Source organism: Astyanax mexicanus, chromosome 22 (assembly GCF_023375975.1).
Source record: "Astyanax mexicanus isolate ESR-SI-001 chromosome 22, AstMex3_surface, whole genome shotgun sequence".
NCBI lineage: Eukaryota > Metazoa > Chordata > Actinopteri > Characiformes > Acestrorhamphidae > Astyanax > Astyanax mexicanus.
Genome location: NC_064429.1, coordinates 22,937,989 through 22,958,117, shown reverse-complemented (window position 1 = coordinate 22,958,117; position 20,129 = coordinate 22,937,989). Strand labels below are relative to the sequence as shown.

Below are 20,129 nucleotides of genomic sequence, written 5' to 3'. Positions count from 1 at the left end.
TGGTCGTCTTTTCTAAAGCATTTGGAGATGAAGTTGGGTGATCATCATCCAAAACAATACCCTTGATTTAGGGAGAAACAGTGAATGAACAGGTGTTCCAATACCTTTTTCCATATAATATATTTTGATATTTAATAATTTGATGTTTAAATAATGAGATTTCAATAACACATTTCCTTTTCCTCTGCAGCAATGCCTTTGCAACATGTGCAGCATGTGGTTTTGGATTGTCTTGTTGAAAAAGGCATTAACGCCCCATGAAAAGATTTCGAGCATCACCAAAATTGAGCAGTCAAAAGAGCCAGTTCCCATACTACAACATTTTTTTCATTTTTGTTGAAGTACAGCATAAGTTACCAAGCCAATTACTTTGGAAAACATGGATCCTGTGTTTTCATTCCCTTTCTTCATATATAAATTAAGCTAAAATTGTCAGATTGCCATGTTGTCAAATTTTTAACCAGAGGTCGTGCCTCTGACTAGAGGCAGAGCTTGACTCACCTACTACTCGTTTGTTAGACCCACCCCTTTCTTTGACGGAATTGATGGAAAATGGTCTGTTTTGTCAAATACGTGAAAAATATTGAGGTGGGTGGAGTTACACATCATACTGCAACCAGACAGCAAAGGTGTTAAAGCTTTGGTCCCTTGACATTTGAGAGACATTCCATTGTCCTTTTTTTTTTTTTTTTTTTTCTTTCGTTCTCTCCACAGTTGTTCACCTCCAGGCTTATCCCAACAACAACTCTTTTTTTACAAGCTCATCAGGCCTTATGTTTGTTTTCTGAATGCAGTTTTGCACGTTCAGTCATGGCCAAAGATCACAGAGAGACCACAGGACTCCCAGAACACATACATTTTACATGCAGTTTCAGCTATTACAAAATTTCCTGTGGTGAAGAGATATGCTCCCATTTCGTACAACTCATTGCAGTTGACACACTAACTAGCCTACGCACTGTGGGCCTGCAATGCTTGTCTTCGCCTGTTCAAGATATTTAGCCGTAATCTGGGGTGCAATTGCACCTTACAGAAAATGAGCTTCAGTGCATGGCTGTTCACAAAAACAGCTTTATGAGCAGCTGTGATTTGAAGTTGAAAGTGGGGGCGTATCCTTCACGCAGAGTTCACCCAGGGTTAAAGAAGGTTGGAATTAAGCTGCATTGTGCCAGAGAATGAAGTCAGTTTGAACTGCTCGGATTAGGTGGAATCACATCCTGGGAATGAGCCAGTATGTGATCCCAGTCTCACACAGCCAGATGCTTTAGTCTTGCCATTTGAAGCATTTGGTTGGTTCAGCAAAGCTGTATACAGATGTGCAAACCCTGTTCAGTTTGATGGAAAATGTTGCGTTTTGCTCTTACACCAAAGCCTACTTCCTAAATATGACAGGAAGCAACTGACTGTAAATGAAACATCATCAATTTCCTTGGAATCTAGCCTTAAACTACACCCATTGCTGACTCACCAGTGAACAGCTAGAAGATTTGTATGGTTAGGTTAATCTGTTACCATCACACAGTCTGACAACAAGCTCAGATTAAGTGAAATGTAGCTGTTGAAACCAACAACCAATTTGGTTTTGTGGTTGGAAAAATAAATAAATTATTAAAAATGCAGAGTTTATTACATTTATCTTAAGTTGTACTTGATTTCAAACTGTATGAACGTTATTTCAGATGTTTAATTTCTTGTTTTGTCTGGTCATTTTATTTATTAATACATCCATTTCTGCCTTTAACTGCAAAGCATTTACCACTTTAAATGTTCTGCCACTGAAGATCCTAAGCAAGGAAGTGTTTCAAGTGTTATTTTGTTCCATTCTTCCTAAAAACACTTCTAATGGTGTGCCACAGCACAGGGTCATCATTGTTACATTTTTGGTTTTTATCTCCGCATTTCCCACACATTTTCAATTGGAGACAGATTAGGACTAAAGGCAGACCAGTCTAGTACCTCTATCATCTTCTGCAACAATGCATTTTTAATGTGTGCAGCACAGTTTTTCTAGTTTTTAAGAGTCTTGTTAAAAAAGTGAATTTAACATAACTTGTCTGGTCATTTTATTTATTAATACACATCCATTCTCACCTTTCACTGCACCATTTTGTTGCTCTACCACTGAGAATCCCAAGCATTTTAGTTGTTTTGTTCCATTCTTCTTTCAAACACTACTCCTCCCTCTACTTCTGCAGTCATGCTGTTGTAATGTGTGCAGCCTCTGGTTTTGCATTGTCTTCTTAAAATGTGCATGAAAATCCCTGGTAGGGGTGTGCAATATCGTATCATACAACAATTTTGAATGATATTATACCCTGAAATTTCGTGCCATATCACCCACCTAATTATCACATCAGGGTACTACTTTTTTCTGTTTTTAAGCAAAAGAAAAATTCAAACTCATTCTCATTTCCCATAATATATCTACTAGAGACAGATTATATCTGCCAAGTATTATTAATTTTATTTTAATCCTGGATATATGGAGATATGTGGAGTACATTATTAGTATCATGACATTCTGGATCAATGACTTCTGTTAAAAATCTGATAAAATTCTTGTATTTTTAATATTTCAGTTAGGGGTGTGCCATATCATATCGTATGCAGTTATAAAATATTTTTTTTATTTTGTTGCAGTAGTGTATTCTTAAAATATATAAATTTTTATTGAGTATTTTGTCATAACTCCAAGAGTATTATTATCGCGAAAATACCATAAAATATTGTGGTGATATTTTAGGGCCATATCGCCCACCCCTAATCCCTGAAAACAATGTTGTCTAACTTCATTACTTGCCTTAAAGTATCTTGTTCCAATTTGTTTTGAAACAAGTTGCAGGAAAGAACTGCAAAAATAGATATATAATAACAAATGAAGTTGACCAAACAAAATGTGGAATATCTTTGGTTCAAAGGAAAGGATATGTAAGATGCACTGTTGTCTCAACTTGTTCCTGATTTGTGGTTGTAGATAAATGCCACAATGTTTTTATTCAAACTACAACAGATGCTTTGAGTCTAATAACAATGTGGAAAGACGATTTGTGTGACCTCTATTCCAGTCCTGCAAATCGAGCGTGAAAAGCCTAATTTCAGAACATTAGGTTCTGATTATATAACTGGCAGGCTTGCAGTCTTGCAAGGTTGTAACAGTATCCCAGGACCCTGGCAGGGAAGGTTAGTGGGCCTGTGTCCTCAGCAGGGTCATTTTACCTCTCCAGTGAAGCCGCTGCTTTCTTGTCACCTCATTACACAGCCTGCCAGGCATATTCAACCTTGCAGAGTCATTCAGTTCAGTGCACAAATGCTTGTGAGAGTTTTACAAATGGTTGCCTACATATATTTCTTTGAGCTTATGCAACTTCTAAGTCTCTGTTCTTCCTTGTTTTGACTTCCTCTGCAGTGGAGAAGTGACTTCGTCAATGGTTGGGTGAAGCTGTCCAGTAACCATGAGACCCAAGAAGAGTGCCTTGGCATGGCTGTGCTGGATATGATGAGGATAGCCAAGGAGAAGCAGCGCTCCCCACTAGATATTTACAATGCCATGAGGTATGAATTATCGAGAATGTTTGTTTAATCACTCATCGCACTGCTCTTATAGAGTCCTTGAGATGGGCTGGTTTGCTCCTAGAGCTTTCTGCCTTTTGCTCCACTTTGTAATGTTGTCATTCCTTCTCAAAACACTTCAAAGTTCACATTACAAAGCCATGCCTTTGTACTGTGTGCAGCATATGGTTTTGCATTGTCTTGTTTAAAAACTCATGGTAATCTTTGGAAAGTATAGTTACTTTAAGATCCAAATGTACTCTTCTGCTTTACTGTTGCCAACCCAGAAGTGTACAACCCACTCGATAATTTGAAGTGCAGTGTTTTGCAAATGTACTCATACCCCTTGAGCTTTTTCACATTTTGTCACCTTACAACCAGAAACCCAAATGTCTTTTATTAATTTTTTAACTGATAGACCAACACAAATAAGTACATCATTGTCTAATGAGTACCTTGGTCTTCATGATGAAGCATGATTATACTTAGACTGAAAGCTGGACTCCGTTAATTAAGTGAATTTTTAAGGCAGTTAATTGCACTGGATTTTATAAAAGGATCCAGGAAAAAAAGGAGGCTAAATAATTGATTAAAATTTTGAAAACCATGCATCATTTTCATTCAACCTTCAATTATGTGCTACATTGTTTTTGTCTGTCACTTAGGATTTCAATCACACACAAAAAAATGAAAGTAGTATAAATACTTTTGCAACCTATTGTATGAACTAAAGCACTGCTCTTATGTAGTCCTTGCGATAACCTTGTGTTCTCCTAAATCTTGATTTATTTATTTATTTATTTTTTTTTTTGCATCTCTTATTATGATACAGTAGCGACTGACCTAATTTCGCTTGCTAATATCCTGTTTGGTTATCACTCGTTCCTCCTTTGCATCTACGTGCTTCTTAAGGTTTCAGAATGATTAGGGTGCTGTTCTATCATCTTTGCATCCTTCTGCAAGATAAAAATAAAATAAAAGATGTGCAATATGACCTTTAACCTCAGATAGATCGACTGTGGCTGCAGGCTCACTCCTCTGCCTTTTTTGTGTTACTTCAATCCTTTCTCTCTCTCTCTGTCTCTCTCTCTCTCTCTCTCTCTCTCTCTCTCTCTCTCTCTCTCTCTCTCTCTCTGCAGTTACAAGTCCTTCCTTCCCAAGGACATGCGAAAACAGATCCAGGACTACCACTTAGTGACGCGAAAGCGGATCCGCTACCGTTTTCGGAAGGTGGTGCAGCAGTTCAGTCAGTGCCGGGCCACAGCTCGCGACCTGAAGCTCAAATACCTGATAAACCTGGAGGCTCTGGATTCAGGCTTTTACACCGAGCACTTCCAGGTCAAAGAACCCTCAGCTGGCCAGGTCACCATCATTGTCTCTGCTGATCAAGGCATACAGTGGTGTCGCGAGAAGCAAAAAGACGAGCAGTCGGAGGTGAGTGTGAGTTGGATCAGCTTGCTGTTGATCTCTATGGACCTGCTGGCCATTATTAGTTGTTGAGCAATGCCCAGCTGCCTTTGATTTTTGATAGGATCTCAGTCATAGATTGCATCACAGAAAAGCCTCAGCACTGCTGAAAAGCACTATATCCTTCCAGAGTTTGACACCCATGCAGAAAGTGTCTGGTTTGTGTTTGAAACACACTTCCTCTTCCTCAAATTGCACTTTATCAGGGTCATAAGAAAAACGGAACAGCTATCATCTGCTCTTCAGAATTGTGTATTTAATGAGAAATGGACCACTGGACAACATTTTGTGGCCTTGCAAATATTTTAAACTATTTGTTACTGTGTTAGCAATTTCATATAAATATATATTTTTTTAATCAACGGATACGATTGTTGTTTCATCCGGGCAAGATCAGTTGGAAACTAAGGCAAGTTTGTTGCTGATCTTACGTAATGGCACTTGTTTAAAATTGTGACAGCAGCAACTCTATTTTGCCTCTACTTAGAGGCATATGGGGAGCTTGTGCACAGTTATTACTTTCAACTGTGCTCGGCAAACATGGGCATAGCAGAACCCCTGCTGGGGCCACATCTACATCTACACAGTCAGGTCCACAAGTATTTGTAGCTTTGCAGCATCTGCACGTCACCTTAATAGATTTGAAATGAACAAATCTGGATGTGATTTAAAGATCTGTAGATCCTTGTAGATTTTAATACAGTTTTACATCACGTTCAGACAAACCAACATAAGTATGTTTTTTTTAAATACTTAAAACCCATAACATTACCAAAAGCTGTCTGATAAAGTGGGTGACTTGGTCTATTAAGCACATTTAATTTCTTACCTTTAGGAAATGCTCTTGAGTATGCTTTGTACCACAGTTCCTTTCCACAGTGAAGCACTATTTTTGGCACTTTTTGGCACACACACAAAAAAACAATAAACCAAATCAGCGAGCTGGTTTCATTAGCTATAGATGCCTATGCCATAACAGTGGCTTTACCATGTTGGACAGATGATGGGGTTTTATTACACCCATGAATGCATTTTTTGACGATAAACATACTTCCTCTATAGTGTTTATGACTTGACAATGTTGTCCTGTGTTTATCACCAAAGAAATAAATAATCAGTTCTGCTAAGCTGCTTTTTTTTTTTTTTAAAGAATGTACCAAAATGTTGATATGGCTGCTCCTAAAGTTTGTGCTCATTCTGTACACTACTTTCTACACCAAAAGCAAAATTTACTCTTTGAATAAAGTACAAACCATTTATCTCCACAATTTGTTATGGAATAATAAAGGAACGGGCCATACCTGGCCATGAAACTGCTTAGAATTTAATTATCCAATTACATCTGAGCCTGTGAAAATGTGAAGACAGTTCAAAAAGAAAGAAAATTACCGTAATTCTTTTTTTTCGATTTGAAGCAATGTGCATACACTTAGACATTTAACATTTACATCCTTATTGCTTCATTTCATAACTTTTTCATCTGCTGAGGTGCTGTTCTCGCTGTCTAAGAACATTTGACCTGACTGTATGAGGACCACGGCTTCATATGAGGACACTGACATTCACGTCAAAGTTGTTGCCAAGCCGAAATGTGATCAGGCTGTGTGTAAACGTCCTGTAGTGACTGAATGAATAGTCGCTTTCTTCATTTGCTGTATTACCATAGGGCTTAACCTTGTTTAGCTCAGTATTGGAACAGATCAGTCCCTTAATGCCTGTATTAACATTACTTAATGTAACCACAGCCGAGCCTATGTTCTCATAGGGATTAATTCACTAATCCCATTCAACTGAAAGAGTTGGCAGCTGTGTTTGGTCGTGTAGGCTTGATTATCACCCCGTTACTGACTGATCTGACCTAGTAGATGAGTAAAATTACTTAAATAGCGAATTTCTCATGTGCATGTTTATTTAAACAGGGTTTAGCCAATTTTGAATGTTGTTATAATGCAGGACAAAACTGCATTTTCGCTTATCCCACTTAATTTAACTGAGGTTTTTTTTTTTTATACAGGACCTGCAGACGTATTGTGATTTTCCTCACGTTATTGATATCAGTATCAGACAAGCCAGCAAAGAGGGTTCTAACAAAAGCCGGGTCGTCTCCATCAACAAACAAGATGGAAAAACTCTGGTAAGCCTGTTTGTGATATTGGGCTTAGTTCAAAGCCTAACAATGAAAATCTGATTCTTAGGCAATAATCACAAATAATCAGTATTAACAAGCCTGGAAAGATCTATTTAAGTATTTTAAGCTAATTAAATAAGCTGCTAGGCTACAGTGGAGTAAATGTTATGTAGACAAGACTTAAAGGCAAGTCTGTTCACTTACATAACTATCTCTGCAATGCAGGTGGGCAGTTATTAGTTTTAGTTTAGTTTTATCTCTTTGAATGGGAAGAGACCAAAATCCTGGAAGATCAAACATCTTTTCCAGTACTGATGAAATCTGATAGAAACCTCATGAACAATTGAAACTGTTTGGCTAAATAAAGCAAAATTCTTCTTCTTATGGCTACTGCACTCCACATTTGATGGGAGCTTTCACCTCTGACACGCTTCTCTTACACTCCTCTTTTTGCAGCGTGAGCAGCAAGCTGATTGAGTATTTTTATTAAAGAGCAGGACAGACTAAACAGATGAGCATATACAAGATATGCCATTCATATTTCAACCAGTGGCTCACCTCTTTATTAATAACGTCTCTGATAAATTAATGACTAAAATATGAATCACTGTGTTTTGCCTAGTGCTGGGTAGGATTAGGCGGTTTCCACTCTTATACGGTATTACAGGGGAAAGGAAGTGGCTACAGCACCATCAAATTCAAAGTTTAATTTGTTTACAGACTAATTGAGCACTGCACATGTTTACATCAGTAAAACAGTAAATGTTAAACTATCAGTATGACATTTAAAATCAGAGGACTTCGCCTTGCAAGCATAATAGATAACATTCTGTTCATCACAGAGCACACTCAAGTCTATCTGAATAAAGCTGCACTTATAATCGTTTAAATGAGAATGATAAAGTGACTCGATGGACAAAATGCATTGTGTTGGTTTTTCTTTTCTTTCTTTTTTTTCTCCCCTCCTGTGGTGTTGATTCTAAAGCCCACACAAGCCAGCCCCTAGTACAGATACACAGAGTATCAGACAGCTCAGTACAGCTGTTTTTTGACTAACTAACCCTATTACTGATGAATAAAACTTGTGTCTAAGAGAGTGAAGTCTTACGTTGTTAGCTAGACAACGTTAGACATAAGGCTAACAGCACAGACCATGTTCAACCTAAACAAGCCTCAAATTACACATGTATATGAAAAGATAAAGGTAAAAAGTTTTAATACCATGGTATACAGTATATCATTATATCTGCCTAACCAAGCTGGCAATATGTTCTCAAATCAGCATTTTTCCTCAGTACAAACTGCTAGCTTGGGAAGCTGTTATTTCAGATTGTGCTGTCTGACAGTTCTGAGACTTCCACATGAAGGAAGTGGTTGGATGAGCTGAGGTCAAGGTTGAAGGGGGACAGATATTATCTGTGTAGTTTCTTACATCTGTTGCTGAATTCTAGAGCAGTTCCACTGCTGCATTTGAAAATCTCTCATTCTTTGTAATATGTAAAATACATCAGTGTGGCCTTGAAACACTGAAAGCCTGCTGCAGTCTGAATTCAGAGCAGAAACTGGTGTTTTTAAAATGCGAGATATAACAGTTTTTACATTCTTATAGATTTTAATAGGAATTTGTGAAGATGCTTAATTACATTAAATTATAAAATTGAATATTAGGTTTAAATAGAATTGTACATAAATATGTATCTTGAAATTGTTATAGTACAATAATAATTTTCCAAAATTGTATGTATTTTGTATGTATTTTTATTGTGTAGTTTACACGTAAAGATTGGTGGCAGACTGTGTTTTTTTGTGTTGTTTTTAAATTCCAGCTGCTAAATAGCAGCGCTATACTTCAATACTGGGACCTTCAGATCCCACTGTTCTGATTGGATTAAAAGAAAACTTGTCCATATTCTCTGTCGGTTACAGTATGGCAATATATCAGATAGCAATACAGGATACATATTAATATACAGGATACATATACAGGATACATATTAAATTTTCAGGTTCTTGCTAAAACAATTTTATATATCTGTATAGATATATAACTGGAGGTAGAGTGAGGTTGAGGTGCAGTGACTATTTACTACTTCTTACCCTGGGAGCAATGAGTGCAGCCAAGACAAGTGTGGGGAAAAAAAAACTCCATCAGCATTATCACTTATCAACTGTTTAGTCCTTATTGTGCAACTTTAGTGCAGCCACACTTATTGATTACCTTTTGTCTGTGGTATATTTTGCAACAGGAACTGGAGTTCTCCTCCCATGCAGAGGCTTTGTCCTTTGTGTCTCTGATCGATGGCTACTACAGACTAACCGTCGATGCCCATTACTACCTCTGCAAAGACACTGCGCCACCTCGACTATTAGAGGCCATTGAGAATTACTGCCATGGGCCAATATCGTAAGAATTTATAAAAACCATAAAGCTCAGACATATCTTTAACCAGACTTCTCTATTGAAATTTCTTGATAAAGGATTTTAAATGTTTCGTACATTCTTTACATAACTGGCCATCATTCTCTGTATGTGTGTCTGTACAGAATGGAGTTTGCCATCAGTAAACTGCGCAGGACTGGAAACCAGCGAGGTGTTTTTGTGCTCCGTTGCAGCCCCAAAGATTACAACAAATTCTTCTTGACATTCGCTGTTGGGGTATGTTCGCTGGTTCACATCCAAAGCACATTTCAACATTTCAGAACTGACTTTGCATTTGACAGGCCTCCCAAAATGAGAACTGAATTAGACATATTTTATTATTTAATACTGTGATTTAGTCTTAGGTTCACTAAGGACTCTACATACCCGAGAACTGTCAAGTTCATATGTCAGTGAGAGCATTTAATCACTTTTCCAATGTAGATTAAATTATTTTCTAAAGTGGCTTTCTGGCTGAATCTGTTATGTTGGCAGTAAAATTTTGTTTCTATTAATTCTTTGAATTCTTATACCTGTCTAACCCTCCTGTAATCTGTAATCTTCCTTCTTTTAGATGTATGATGAGGTGGAATACAAGCATTGTTTGATCAGCAGATCAGACAGTGGAGATTATGTGCTGAGTGGGACTAAGAGGGCCTTCAGAAGCATGCAGGAGCTGCTCAAATGTTACCAAAAAGAGACAGTGAGGTCAGACGGCATCGCCTTTCAGTTCAGCAAATGCTGCCCTCCCAAGGCCAAAGGTTAGTCAGACAACACAAAAAATATATATTTAAATACAGAATAGATATATTGTTTATGATAGTAGATGGAAAGGTTGCTTTTCTCACAAATGTTTAGAACATGAGGTAATTATTAGTATTGCTAATTTAGTTTTTCGTCATTGTTTCATTGCAGGAAAGTCAAGTCTACTTGTTTGTCGGAGTAATAAGGGCTCTGAGGTTTCTGTCTCACCCTCCCTGCACAGACAGAACATCAATCAGATGGTTTTCCACAAAATCAGGAAAGAAGACCTAGAGTTTGTAAGCATTCTCTCTATAACTCACAATGTGAGATGACAGTTGCTGCATAATTGTGTGTCAGCACTCACAGCACTCTGTGTCGGAGAGTGTTGGCACATGCACACATGCTGTGGGGTTTCTATTGTGGTTTGGCTCAGGTTTCTTTAAAGCTTATGTTGAAAGTTGTTTCAGCTTGTTTTCACCACATCTGAAACTAATGCTTTGATCGACAGTTAATCATATCAAAATACTCTTTATCTGACTACACTCATTAATTCCATGATTTATTGTCTATCTGCTGAACAAGATTACTGATCACCTATGTGTTTGGTTAAGCCTTATTTCTCTGTTACAGGGAGAGAATCAAGGCCAGGGAACGTTCACAAAGATTTTCAGAGGGATTCGGAAAGAACTGGGAGATTATGGAGAGATGCACCAGACCGACGTCATCATTAAAGTCCTGGATAAAACACACAGAAATTATTCAGAGGTATGAAGCATGGCACCATTTAGGACTCATTTATATTTTCTTTACTTACCCAAATGGGTTAGGCATTAGGGCTGCAACTAATGACTATTGTAGTAGTCAACTAATCTGCCAATTATTTGTTCGATTAGTCGGTTAGTTGCGATTATTATTTTATTTTTTTGTCTTGCTCTCAATTTCTACTTTCTACTGGTGAGGACAGCTAAACATTTAGGCCCAGTGTGTTAAACATACCTATATTAAACCAAAAATTACAAAGTATATTAGAGCAAACAGTTCTAGGATACTTTTCATTTTTACCTCGCTTTTTTAATTTCAGCATTTGAAGCAAGATTGAAAGAATTTGATTTAAATTTTTTTTTTTTTTTTTTTGAGTAATTTTAAGGTCTCAGACCTTAATTGGCAATATGTGCTTGATGTTTTAGTACATTCTGGAGTGACCTTCTTGTAAGTCTCATTGAAAGAAAATCCTTCTGCATCCTCACCACAAAATCCATCATCAAATGTTTTCACAAGAACTAAATGATCTAAAATGGATAAAGTGAAAAGAATGGAAAAATCCTTTAAACAAGAACTGGTTTTTGATGCTATAAAAAGCATTTACAATATGTGAAGACCATGTTTTTTGAGTCTGTAAAAGATATGTATGTATATAAAGTAGTTTTGCTTATACATTAATATTAAACGTGTCATTTTAACTTAACCCTATTTGTAAGAGGTGTAATTTATTGCTCACTTGTGCACAAACAGCAGCAGAAATATTGTCCAGGGCTGTAACTTCCGCATGCCACAGCATGCTTCACAGTAAATTTAGTTTTTTGTCTGACGGAACAAATCTGTAAAAAGTCCGTAGCGACCTGAATTCCTTCCAGTGTAAATCTGCATTTTTGCACATTCTAAATGTGAAATTTCATCTGGCAATAAAGGCTGCCTTGTGCTTCTGTTGGGCTGATGGTAAAAAAGAAAGCACTCAGAATCCTCCATATTCCACATGCTTATAAATTTACTGTGACCAGTGTAGACACACAATTAACAGCTGCTCTGAGGGCAGATAAAATAAGTTAAAGGAGGCAAAGCTAAATCCTCTGAAAGCATGACTGGCAATACATTAATATTAAAGAGTTTTTGGTGATGTATTGATTACAGTGGCTGGGTTTTATTAACAAAACTGTTAACCCTTTAAGTTATTAAATTATTTTACATTGTATTTAGCAATATTTCAATTAGGCTTTTAGGAGAGGATGTTATAAATAATAATATTTAAATCTATATTTTCTGCTTTTTTTTTCTGTGTGCAGTCCTTTTTTGAGGCCGCCAGCATGATGAGCCAGCTCTCCCACAGGCATCTGGCACTCACCTATGGCATCTGTGTGTGTGGCGAGGAGAGTAAGTGTGTGTCACATTTCTCCCCAGCCTGTTATGCTAGACATTTCAACTCAAGCCCTCTACTCAACCTTCTCCGTTACCCCTCTGGCGGTGTACATCCGCTGGCCAGCTTTAGCTGCTGTTGTTCTTTCTGGGTCAGTTGTGGCGGGTGCTTGTTTAAAGTGAAGTTTAATGTGCCGTTGCAGACATTATGGTGCAGGAGTATGTGAAGTTTGGCTCTCTGGACACCTACTTGAAGAAAAACAAGAACGCAGTCAATATCTTGTGGAAACTGGAAGTGGCCAAGCAGCTCGCATGGGCCATGCTCTTCCTCGTAAGTGTTCTGTGTCATTCTGTGTAATATTTAAAATGTACTTTTAAGGCAAAAGACAAAGGTAACATTTACCTCCTTCCCTGTTAATTCCTCACACAGGAAGAGAAGAACCTGGCCCATGGAAATGTGTGCGCGAAAAATGTCCTCCTGATTCGCGAGGAAGACAGGAAAGCGGGCAACCCTCCTTTCATCAAACTCAGCGACCCGGGCATTAGCATTACAGTACTGCCCAAAGAAAGTGAGTGAGCCTAATATTGTGTAGTTTGACCAGTGTTCCTATTAGTTCCTATCAGATATTTGAAAAAGGGCAGGGTCAGAAATTACCTTAATAAATTAGACAATTACGATTTTATGCAAAACACCTTATCTTACATAATTTATTTATCCATTGTATTCTAATGTCTCACATATTGCTCTCTGTACAAGAACACAGCCAGGGTTAACATAAGCAATTTTTTTATGTGAGCGTTTTCCCTACTTTGAGCAAAGGTAGGAAATTAAGACACAATTCCATTTCTCTTTTGTGCCCCTACTCTTGTTTTCGAGCGTAACCATTCCCCTTTGAACAGAGTTATAAGGGAAAAGGGTAAAATCCTTCCCCTAAGAATTGGAACCATTCTTCAAACACTCAATACAGATATCTAGTCTAGTAGTGGAGCGCTAAATCTGCTAGTTAACTAGGTTATTTAGAATTTAGAAGTATATCTTCATAAAGGGGGCAGAATATGCAGCAATTAATTATTATTGTCCGTTCCTTAATTACTCTGAAATTAGCTTTTATCGTCTTTTATTTTTGCATTCCACCTGCTGTCTGTTGCAGCATTTAGGGTAGAATGGGAAAGTTAGCATCCTAGCTATCTACCTACCCATCTTTTGAACAGCATTTTTAGATCCTGTTTCAGTTCCTCTAAAGTACTGTATCTCAAACCTGAAATTTCTTACTCTAGTTTTGGTGGAGCGAATCCCATGGGTGCCTCCTGAATGTATTGTGGACCCCAAGAACCTCAGCCTTGCAACGGACAAGTGGAGCTTTGGTACGACGCTCTGGGAGATTTGCAGTGGAGGAGAGAAGCCTCTTGCAAACATGGACAGTTCCAAGGTAAGGGAAAGTCTGTTCTACCATAAATCTAGGGGACCAAAATATATCAGCATATGTTTTTGAACACACCCCTTCTTCTCTGCAGAAACATTTGTTCTACGAGAACCGCCATCAACTGCCTGTCCCTAAATGGACAGAACTGGCCAACCTGATCAACAGTTGCATGGACTATGAGCCAGCATTCAGGTCATCCTTCAGGGCAGTCATTCGTGACCTCAACAGTCTATCCTGTCCAGGTCTGAGGTTTTCTTTGCTCCTCTCAAAAACATAAATACACACACTTACACTTGTACACACTTGTATACACTGTTTGTCTATGTTACAGTGGGCAATAATGTGGCCTTTACAGAGCAAACACACGTTTCTTAGTAAAGAATTCAAAATTCTCATTAGTTGTTGTTTTTTTTGTTTTTTTTAGAGCCAATAATAGCTGAACTTTAACTGGACTAAATGGCAATTTAGAATGGATTAAAATAGTCTTATTACTATGGAATTAACAGTGCTAACAGAAAATGATCAATATCCTTCTACAGACTATGAGATGATGATGATGGAAAGTGACCTGCTGCCCAGTAGAACTGGAGGTCTCGCATTTGCCACCGGAGCCTTTGAGGACCAGGAGCCAGTGCAGTTTGAAGAAAGGCATCTAATATTCTTACAACAACTGGGCAAGGTAATTAATAAATGTATTTTGATTTAGACAAATTTATTCATCAATAGGATCCTTCATTTGTCCACAATGTTATTTCACAATATATGTAAAATATACATGTAATGAGTTAGAGTGTAAAGTAAAAAAAAAAAAAAAAAAAAACATTTTATATTTAATCATAATCAAAATATAATCATTTAATTATATTTTATCAAGGCTGTTCTATATTGTGTGCCATGGTGTTAGCTCTTGCTAGAAAATCTACGTCAGTAACCTGTTGTATTCTGCAGGGAAACTTTGGCAGTGTGGAGATGTGCCGCTACGACCCCCTGCAGGACAGCACTGGTGAGGTGGTGGCGGTGAAGAAGCTGCAGCACAGCACCACTGAGCACATGCGGGACTTTGAGCGAGAAATCGAAATCCTCAAATCCCTCCAGCATGAGAACATTGTTAAGTACAAAGGAGTCTGCTATGGCGCAGGTATGCTACATCCTCCACATTCTGACTTCACTGTTTGCATTATTCGCAAAAAATTGAGTACAGTTGGGTGTTAATAAGGCCTCCAAACATGTATAGTCTTGAATGTTATTGCATATGTATATTTATAATTATATTGATCCCCTGCTGATTTTGTAAGTTTTCCCCTCTCCAAAGACAAGATCAATCTATCATTTTTAGCCTAGTTTAAATAAACCTACCACTAAACTTAAAAGGGGGTAAACTTACAAAATCAGCAGGGGATCAAATAATTTAGTTTCCCACTGTATGTTATTGTATTTGAATGTTATTTTGTTCCAGGGCGACGGAACCTGCGGCTGGTAATGGAATACCTGCCTTATGGCAGCCTGCGAGATTACCTTAACAAGAACTGTGACAGGATCGACCACAAAAAGCTTGTACATTACGCTTCTCAAATCTGCAAGGTATTAAAAATATTCTTAAAAATATTCTTAAGTTTTCTTCAGGGACTTCCTTCATGTTTTTGTGCAAGACACAAAAATGCTTCATGTGTGAATTGTCTTTTATACAGGGTATGGAGTACCTTGCTAACAAACGGTACATTCATCGAGATCTGGCCACTCGGAACATCTTGGTGGAGAGTGAGTTTCGGGTTAAAATCGGTGATTTCGGCCTAACAAAGGTGTTGCCTCAGGACAAAGAATACTACAAGGTCAAAGAGCCTGGAGAAAGCCCAATCTTCTGGTAAGAGTTACTTAGATTTACTTGTATAGATCTTATGAGGAAGTGTGGGATTTCAGTGCTATTCAGAAATAATCATACATACATTGTTAAGGTTCCCACTGATATCCTGTGATAATCTGTCTGATGCAGCTTGAATATTCTTATGTAGCTCCTGCAGATTTTGTGGTAAGGGTGGGGAGAGGTCTGGCAATGCGACTGACCATAGCATAGTACCCATGTCTTTAAGGCAAGTTGGTCCAGTATGTGAACCAGCATTGTCCTCTTGGAATAGAGCACAGGCCATCGGAGTGCCTCTAATGAAGATAATCTGGCATTGTACGAAATTGCACCCAATACCATGACACCAGGCCTTCTGGGCATGTGACAACAAAAGTAACTTCATCTTAACATAGACCACCGTGCCTCCTCACATGGATTCATTGGTTTTCTCCATCAAGACAAAAGCGTGGCTCATCATTTAAGATAACTCCATGACACTCTGGAATGACTACATCCACCAATTACATTTCTTGCTTGATTCCTTTTGGATGTAACACTTTTTTTATGAGTATATTTTGGTTACACTCTCATGTACCGTACAGATTAAGTTTCACAGTTTGTTAAAACAGTCTATGTGGTTTTTCAGGTATGCCCCGGAGTCCCTCACAGAGAGCAAGTTCTCAGTGGCGTCAGACGTCTGGAGTTTCGGAGTTGTTTTGTATGAACTCTTCACCCACAGTGACAAGATCTGTAGTCCTCCTACGGTATGTAGCACACTTTCACTCTGTCTGCTTCTCTTTCATCCTTTTAAAATTTTTGTTCATGGTTTATTAAATAAGAAATATTTGGTCTCATAATATGAGCAGCATCTGACTGGGGAAATTCCCTAACAGTAACCGCAGCAAACAAAAACACAAAACAACACATGCATACATAGAGTGGAAGTGTGTTGTCCTTATGTAATATTGGTACGCACCCCTCCCTCTGAAACACATTTTAGTATGGGCTAAAGATGTGAATCTTGTATCTCGTAACAATAGACTAGCTGTGCTATGAACGCGTTATCAGTCATTAACAAAACTGTTATCACAATAGTAGTAACCGTAATATTACACATTAATATGACCAAGAAGATGGTTCTGGGAAGACTTTAGAGTATGAATGTAGACACTTCATCAGCACCTCATCACCATGTATTAGCTTTGGTGTGCATAAACAAAACATGAGTGCCTGGACTGTGTTTAAATCTCTATATACACAGAACATTTGCTAAAAAACATGCTTGCAGACATTTGTTCAGATGCCTTACAAGCCCCCGACCACTATCTATCAGGTTTAATATCTGGACTTGTCTGCAGCTCTAAATTCAGTAGTTTAAACAGTAGTGTAAACAGTGTTGTGATGGGAAGTTAGAGCAGCGTCAGTGACTAGCTACAGCCAATGAGTGCACCAGACAAAGGCAAATTTAGAATTATTAGAGAAGTGGGTTCCTCCTAGGGAAAGATCTTGTAATCTGTGATCTTGTGTCGCTAAGCAGTTCTGTAGTATGCAAGCCATAGCCACAAAAAAAAGTGTTTTTCAAACTTTAATGGAATGTAACACTCATGATTAAACCAAAATGTTTAGGTACCGACTACTAGGGCTACTGTGTGGCCCTTACCCATTTTTAGATAAAATAGACCATTGTTTCTTGTAAATGCAGTATGCCTACTGAGAGATGTCGGAAAGCTCAAAAGGAAAATGTAGTGGACTTTAAAGCCCACATGGCACCACCCAGATAGCAAGCATACGTTGGCTCAACGTCATTGTTTCTGTTGGCATGACGTTAACATTAGCAAGTCAAGGGCTTTGTAAACCTTTATATAGTGAAATATTTTAGCCCACAAATTTGTATAACTGAATGTAAAAAGAATGTAAGGTATTAAATAACCCTTTATCAAGAATGTGAAATAACCAACAATAAATAATTTATTGAATGTATTTTGAAGGGAAAATAAAAACATGTATGTGATACATAACTATCATTTAATATAAAAAAACAGTGGACATGGAGTCAGTCACTGAAAGAGAAAAAGAATATAAATTATTTACATTTAAAAATTATACATATTTATTGCTAGTGAGTGCATTTGTTATATGAAATATGAAAATATATGGAATTACAATTATTCTTTGGGAGATTTACTTCATTTTCTCGAGTAAATACTGTTGCTGGGACTTAAACCCTAGGCTAATTATTTTGCAGTTATTACTAATACGGAAACTATTGGGGATCATGGAGTTCCACAGGGTTCTATTGTAGGGCCTATGAAACTGTAAAGAAAGTAAGTGTAAGCTTACATACAGGGTCTACCAGGTTAGACACAAATTAACCTGATGTTCATAAAATTAGAGGTAAATCTTGGAGGTCTTCTGATGTACCACCCTGAAATGCTTTGTGTGGCACCAGTGGTACACATACCACAGTTTGAGAACCACTGCTGTTAAAGATTCCAGATTACAAGAGTTCTGTGAAAGTCAAACACGATGAACATAAGCACAAACTGTAAACATGATTCTCCTCTGTTCAGGTCTTCATGAGCATGATGGGAGGAGATAAGCAGAGCCAGACTATAGTGTATCATCTCATTGAACTCTTGAAACGAGGGAACCGCTTACCCCAGCCCGTGGGCTGCCCCTCCGAGGTAAGTAGTCCAGTCTTTAGGACACATCCAACAGGTGCAATATGTACAAAAGTCTTTCAGGGCTGCTTACAGAAAAAAACTTTACAGACAATTTTAATCCTGGATTTGTTTTTCAACATAAAATGAAATCTATATTTTTGTATCTCTTTAGATGTATGAGATAATGCAGGAGTGTTGGGACAACGACCCCAGCTTTCGGCCGGCCTTTAAGGAGCTCGCTCTGCGAGTGGACTTGTTTCGAGACAGTGGCGACTCGGACAGATACACTCAAGTGCCTCCCTTTTAAGAGACTTTGTTGCCGGGTTGTGAATCAAGGCCTGAATCCTCAGTCTCATGTTTTTCAGCGTGCCACCTCAACAGATCTCAGTTAGGACTCGCAGCCTTGAACTTCTGCCAGCTTTTTAAGAACAGTTTTGGGAAAAAAATGTTTGTTTTGCTTCTTGTCTTTTTTTTTTTATTTGCTAGCAGTGCTGGCATGCTTCTCCGCCCCCCACATCCCCAACACACACACACACACACACACACACATCCTCCACCGCCTACCAGGAAAGCAAGAACTGTGAACAGAAGAATGCACAAGCACTGCATTCTTTTTATATCTTAAAATGTTTTTATGTACATAAACAGATTTTATAATTTTATAAAAAATAAATGCACTGCTGGCTATATTTGAACTGTTGCAAAGCAGTGAAATGCAAATGAAGAATTTAAAAAAGAGAGAGATATAAATATTATTGTTTATAGGTTGTTTTCTTTTTCATCGTCATGCAGGTGGTGTCTAATAATTAAATCATATATTAATGATACTGAATGTATCCAGAAATGTTATTTTAATGTAGAAGTAATTTATCAGTGAGGGTTTTTTTAGTAGCTTTCTGCCCTTGAGAAGCAGAACCTACACTGTTTGTTTCAGAAGCAGCTGGAACTTAATGAGCAGGGTAAGTGGTGGCTGCAACATTTGATGTTTTGAGTGATCAGCTTTGTAAAAATATTCTTTACCCTGGGGATTGATATACAACTTGCATAGGAGGAACATTTGGCTTTACCTAGGCAGCCTAGGCAATCCTCTCATACTGACATTACACCAAACGATTTTAAAGCGATTTCACTGTCAGACAAACTTCCAGAGTCAGAATAAAATAATGTTTTGCTCGAGTCGAATTGCAGTAGGGTCATCTCAGTCGTGTAGTGTAAGGTGGATAGGATTGAAAGTTTCTGGCATTCTGGCATTTAGATAAAATCAACCGTGATTTAATATTATCGTAAGTCTTAAGACTTGGCTCACGCAAATAATGACGTGAACAATGTCAACAACCAATAGGAGAGCAACGGGAAGCCACAAGCTAAAGAGTGGGAACCTTTGCAGAACTGGACATGAATGAGACTCTGGGGTTGGCTCGGAAAATCTCGATCCGCCGGGAGTGTACAAAATGAGGAGAAACTATAGCTATAACTATATAATAACCAGCAATAGTCTACAAACTTTCCACTAGAACTGGTTGTGATGTAAAATTACCTAATTTTAGTGAAACATGAATTAAGCAGAATGATCTACCTTAATGAACTGAAATACTGTAAATAACAGCTCACTAAGTGCTTAGTCATCCTGTGGCTTAATCTACATATTTTATATTCTACATATATTATCTCATCTCCCCGCTATATCATAAAATGACTGCAATCCGCTAGAGGGAGCTCGCGAGTAAGTCCTAAAAGAATAGGGGTGAATGGAGCTAAAATTAGT

General features: G+C 37.9%; 1 protein-coding gene across 1 annotated transcript in view; it reads left to right on the top strand.

Moving 5' to 3' along the window:
- The window catches only part of jak2b (Janus kinase 2b), a 34,759-nt gene extending 15,219 nt beyond the window's left edge, over nt 1-19,540 (top strand). The window contains exons 5-24 of the mRNA XM_049470625.1: nt 3,407-3,552; nt 4,689-4,983; nt 7,031-7,150; nt 9,391-9,548; nt 9,689-9,800; nt 10,138-10,324; nt 10,479-10,603; nt 10,938-11,072; nt 12,368-12,455; nt 12,641-12,768; nt 12,868-13,006; nt 13,716-13,867; nt 13,953-14,103; nt 14,401-14,540; nt 14,810-14,999; nt 15,318-15,442; nt 15,550-15,722; nt 16,348-16,465; nt 18,272-18,385; nt 18,537-19,540. Coding sequence (XP_049326582.1) covers nt 3,407-3,552; nt 4,689-4,983; nt 7,031-7,150; nt 9,391-9,548; nt 9,689-9,800; nt 10,138-10,324; nt 10,479-10,603; nt 10,938-11,072; nt 12,368-12,455; nt 12,641-12,768; nt 12,868-13,006; nt 13,716-13,867; nt 13,953-14,103; nt 14,401-14,540; nt 14,810-14,999; nt 15,318-15,442; nt 15,550-15,722; nt 16,348-16,465; nt 18,272-18,385; nt 18,537-18,671 — 2,931 coding nt within the window. The 3' untranslated portion in view covers nt 18,672-19,540. The remainder of the gene's footprint in view (nt 1-3,406; nt 3,553-4,688; nt 4,984-7,030; nt 7,151-9,390; nt 9,549-9,688; nt 9,801-10,137; nt 10,325-10,478; nt 10,604-10,937; nt 11,073-12,367; nt 12,456-12,640; nt 12,769-12,867; nt 13,007-13,715; nt 13,868-13,952; nt 14,104-14,400; nt 14,541-14,809; nt 15,000-15,317; nt 15,443-15,549; nt 15,723-16,347; nt 16,466-18,271; nt 18,386-18,536) is intronic.
- The last annotated feature ends 589 nt before the right edge of the window (nt 19,541-20,129 follow it).